The sequence below is a fragment of the Ixodes scapularis genome, unplaced genomic scaffold (assembly GCF_016920785.2).
Source record: "Ixodes scapularis isolate PalLabHiFi unplaced genomic scaffold, ASM1692078v2 PGA_scaffold10__122_contigs__length_95168666, whole genome shotgun sequence".
Lineage (NCBI taxonomy): Eukaryota > Metazoa > Arthropoda > Arachnida > Ixodida > Ixodidae > Ixodes > Ixodes scapularis.
Genome location: NW_024609836.1, coordinates 29,269,140 through 29,274,391, shown reverse-complemented (window position 1 = coordinate 29,274,391; position 5,252 = coordinate 29,269,140). Strand labels below are relative to the sequence as shown.

Sequence of the window (5,252 nt, the reverse complement as noted above, 5' to 3'; positions counted from 1 at the left end):
AAAAAGAGATGTCGAGTTTAGAAACCAGCCATTTGTTCTTAATGAAAACCGCGATCCCCCCACCCCCCACATTTGACCGCGAAAACCAGAAGGAATTATAGCCAGCTAATTTAAACAGATCCCACCAATCCTCAGACACATTAGTCTCGGTAAGTACAAAAATGTCCGTGTTTGCTGTCACGTCCTTAACAAGAAGGTTGAAGAGGCTCCAATATTTCCTTATGCTTCTAATGTTCACGTGTAATACCAAGAAAAGTTGGCTCTTTATATTGAGCCCCTGTTTGAAAACCTTGAAATCTCCACATTCTTGAAAATTTGTCGACATTACTTTAGCTTATATTCTCAAGGTCGTTGATTGTGTTTACCCTGACTAGCGCTGAGCCTTGTTCTTTTTTCGCAAAAATTTTCCCTCCCTTTACCCAGACATATTTAAATAGCACCTCCTTGGCTTTTGACCTGGCCATCCAGAATAATTCTCTGTTTGCTCGAGTCAGGTTTTCGTTAAAGTAAACCTTCGGCAGTTTACCTGAATTATAAAGTGAGCTCAATCGTACGCGACGGCTCATCCATTCATCGTACACCTTCACAGACGCAAACCTTATCAAAACTGGGGGCGCAGGGCCGGGCTTCGTTGCAAGACGGTGGATGGCAAGGACGTCTCCTGCTTGGAGTGGAGGCAAATCTAATTTGTCTCCAAGATCGGCGATGATTCGTTCCAAATTTTCATCCTTGTGGCATGGCAGTCCGTGGATTTCCAGGTTTGTCGACCGACTCCGCTGCTCCAAGTGGTTCAAGTCTCCCTGCAGTCGCTGGATAGTACGCGATTGTTCGTCCGCAACACTGCACACCTCAGCCAACCGGACCTGGAGTGCTTCGGTGTTCTTTTCGTTTTCGGTTGCCTTAGCAAGCACCGAGTCATACTTCAATGTAAGGTCGCCAATAGATTGTTGAAGTGTCTTGACTGTTTCTTGCAGGCATTGAACTGCCGGCTTCAAAGTTAGCAGCTCATCGACCTTGGAAGGAAGTGTGAGGAGAGTGTCGACGTTCGCCTTGAGAGAGACCAATAAGTCCAACTTGGTATTGACCGCGCTGAGAAGTTCCTCGGATGCACAGATGCCTTGAGGTTCCTCAGACACACTTCCCTGCGTCGAACTGGAGTCGGCAGAGCGGCAAGACCGGCAGCGCCATTTCTCTCTTCTTTCTTGGCCCATCGCGCCGAAGGTTGATTCTTTTATTCCGGCACAAGACCCCAAGTGGTAAAGACTCTTGCAGGCACCGCACGTCATGAATTTACCATCAGATGGGACAGGTTTCAAGCACACCGAACAGTCACCGAGAGAATTCATTGCGGGTAGTAGGCTTACCGATGGAGCCGGCGTCCGATCAAGGTGTAGTGAACGAAGTTCGAGCAAGGCTTCTGCTTGTGATGAAGTCGGCGTTTCACTTGAGTCCGTGAATGATCACTGGGTTCATATGTCTCGAGATGTAGTGATTGCCAGTTGAAATTTGCAGAGCAGTTAAGATGCAACGGCCGCTTTTGGGAACTTCTTCTTCTTCTATCTTTATAATAATAATAATAATAATAATAATAATAATAATAATAATAATAATAATAATAATAATAATAATAATAATAATAATAATAATAATAATAATAATCAATCAATCAATCAATCAATCAATGTTTATTAAAGTGTCCAGGAACAACCAATCGGTCTTAGTGCTGGTACACTAAAAAAAAAATGAGCAAAAACACACACATACAAACACGCATACACGCGAGTGCAGAAGGAGAACGTAGTTCTCCAGTCTGAGAATAAAAATATTAACAAGTATGAAAAACACTCAGATTAACAAGGGAAATCAAAAGCACAAAACAGAGACATCACCAGGTGTGAGAGCAAAAAGCAAATACTACATCAGCGCTTCAACTGATCAGCCCTTTTCCTGCAAGAGGAAGATCTGAACAGCATTTCCGAACTTGCTCCCGCATGAGTTAAAAATATCAATTGTGTCAGAGTAGCGATTATAACACTCCGCCGATCTTTGGATCGGGTTTAGGTTGCTAAAATGTCGAGCTATATAAAAAGATGATTGGAGCCGTGTAGGCACACGTGGAACTCTGAGGCTCACTTCGGACAGAAGGCTGGGAGAGTTAATCGAGCCGTGCAGGGTCTTAAACAAAAACAACAAATCTGCCTTCACCCGACGCTGCTGGAGGCTCAACAAGTTGACAAGTTGCGAGTTACACACACCGTTCAGACAAGGATCACCATTCTCAAGGTAACGATATTTAAAGATAGAAATAAATTTGTTTTGGACTCGCTCGACAGATGAACTGTTAGTTTTGGAAATGCCGTTCCAAACAACCGAGGCGTACTCTAGCTGGGATCTAACTAAGGAACAATACAGCGTAAAAAAAGCGGACGGGCTTTTGAACTCCTTCGTTATGCGAGACACGGCACCTAACGTGCGCAAGGCCGATTGAACCACTTTGATGACGTGAGTGTCAAATCTCAAGGTTGAATCAAAGACAACTCCAAGGTCCCTCAGTTCACTTACACGTGACAGCAGTTCGCCATGATAACTATATGGAAAGAATATATCATGGGTCTTGCGAGAATATGTCATTATTTTTGTTTTAGAATGATTCAAACGGAGGTCATTGTCTAAACACCAACGACCGAAGGAATATGCGTCATTCTGAAGCGCGATGCAATCCTCTAAGGTCGATATTTTTTGTAAAGTTTTATATCATCAGCGTACTGCAGAAATGAAGAATTTAATATAACTCGAGAGACATCATTTACAAAAATATTAAAAAGGTGGGGGCCCAAGACAGATCCCTGAGGCACTCCAGAGCTTGCCTTGTACAAGGACGAGGTAGTATTGTTGACGCGGACGTAGGCATGCCTATCAGACAAATAGCTTTTTAACAAATTGTATACCGAACCACATACTCCGTACGAAGAAAGCTTGTATAAGAGGATGTTGTGGTTGACTACGTCGAATGCCTTACTCAGGTCGAAATAAAAAACGTCAAGCTGACCTCTATTACAAACTACTTCAGAGGCAGCAGACATAAAAGATACGAGATTGGTGAATGTCGATCTGCCGGACATGAAACCATGCTGATTAGGAATGACTATACTACGAAACTTGAAGGAGAGAAATTGTTGGATTACCATTTCAAAGAGTTTGGAAAAAGAAGAGAGAAGAGAAATCGGTCTGTAATTAAGAAAATCACCACTATTTCCAGATTTCAGTACCGGAACAACCACTGCCAGTTTCCAGTCGTCAGGGAATATCCCTGACGACTGGAATAATAATAATAATAATAATAATAATAATAATAATACTGTATCTTATTGGCCGTGCTAATGGGGTATTAGCCAGGCCAGCACGACTCCTAGCATGGGTTTGTTAACGTGCATCACGCAGTAGTAATACACGACCGTACGCCGGTACGATGCTCATCCAGATCTAAACGGGCAGGGGTGGGCGATGAACCCAGGATCCCTGGGTTCTGCAGCGCGAGCTTTCACTCCACGTGATCCGAGCTGCGATACGTTAACACACTTGGCTGATGAATGGAATGTTCTTTATATTTGGAGGGTGTCAAAAAGGGAGTCGGAAAAAAGTATTGCCTTGGTGGAGTGCGGCGAAGCGACCATACACTTCCTTCAAACAGCTTTAGCAGAGGTGTTTTGCGACACTATCGAATATGTTTTTACTTGACGATACACTCATTCAACTTCCAGAAATCTGCTTTATGGGAAATATTGGCGTGATGAACTCTTGGTAATTGCGAAGGCGGTCGCCTGAAAAAAAATTAGTTTTAATTATTGAGCAGTGAACACTGTATTGATTCCCGTCTTGTGTGTGCTTCATTGCCTCTGCATTTACGGCTTCGGTGAGTGTGACAACTTTTTTGGTGTGTGTGGCTTAATCTCCAGCACCTTGTATTCACGGTGAGCGCTAACATTTAAGGGTAAGCCTTAAGATAGGGTGTAGGTCAGTGCTAACCCAATATCTTTGGGGAGCTAGCCGTAAGACAAGGTGATTGGCGCCTTTAATAGGTGTGAAAAATTTAATGCATAGCATCATAGGCACAAATTCCCGTCTCGAAAAGCACAGATTCACGTTAAATGTATACCATGCGTATACCACGTATATATGCACAGATTCGCGTATACCATATACCACGCGTAATAAAACACGCGTGGGTATATGAGGTCATGACTAAGACCAAACTGAAAAATCTAAATTATAAAGTCTACACACATACTCGGAATAAACATAACATTAAACTCAAGGAAGAGCCCCTGTCAAAGGAAATACGCTAGAAATATACCAATTCTTCACTTTTGTAAAACAAAAACGCGTGATGTGTGTTTAGAGGAGGCCGCAATATACATTTAACACCGGAAGTATGATGTAACCAGACGTTTACTGGCGAGCTGCGCGTTTATGTGAACTTTTAAAGGTTTATTTAACAAAGCGCAAGGCTAGATGTGCGAAAAACCGCATGACAAGATTGTCATCTGCCTTTTCACATCACCAGCTGTTAACACGAATGGTAACTTTAGCGCACAACTAAGTTCCCGCGCGCATCAAATCTTTCTACAATTTACTGATAAAGTGGTTTTGGACTACGCTCATCAATTTCTAGTTAAATCCATATGTTTATCCTCACTACTTAAAAGCTATTAACACATTTATTAATTATCCAACTAATCGTGACAATTAATCCCCCCTTCCCATATTACGTCGAAATGCGTATAACTCACCTGCAAGGACCGCATTAAAGTACTTTCCACGGTTCTTTTTTTAAGAAATTCGTTTGAAGTATAATCGAATGCCCTCCGCATTCAATTTTGCATTCGAAAGTAAGGTATACTTTTAGATTGATAAATTTCACTAATTAATATGTTTGTAGTCCATTGCTTTGTGTCCAAAGGCGTCTCCAAACATTTGCCCTTCTGCCGGGAAGGCGACCCTAAGTTCCCATGGAGACTACAGAAAATTATAATGGCTGGTTCAGACTTCTTCCTTGGACCGCTGCCGTATACTTTACGACCACCTATGACGAAATGGTTGCTAGGGCAACCGAGGTCCGCGAAACGCGTCACAGTGGAACAAAAGAGGCATGACGCAGTCTGCCTTACGCAATTGCAAATGACGGTGACGGTTGAAAGCAAGAGGGGGGGGGGGTGTGTTGTCCTTACCTACCTTCTGCGTAACACTTGACC

The 5,252-nt window shown here is 42.9% G+C and overlaps 1 protein-coding gene across 1 annotated transcript; it reads right to left on the bottom strand.

The window, feature by feature from the left end:
• Positions 1–329: 329 nt before the first annotated feature.
• LOC121834753 lies at positions 330–1,346 on the bottom strand. Its single transcript, XM_042288510.1, has one exon. It carries the CDS (start codon positions 1,344–1,346, stop codon positions 330–332), a length of 1,017 nt encoding a protein of 338 aa, XP_042144444.1.
• Between the last annotated feature and the right edge of the window lie 3,906 nt (positions 1,347–5,252).

What these genes read in the sequence shown, in the direction of transcription:
- LOC121834753 (XM_042288510.1), bottom strand. Translation starts at nt 1,346, where the DNA reads ATGAATTCTCTCGGTGACTGTTCGGTGTGCTTGAAACCTGTCCCATCT.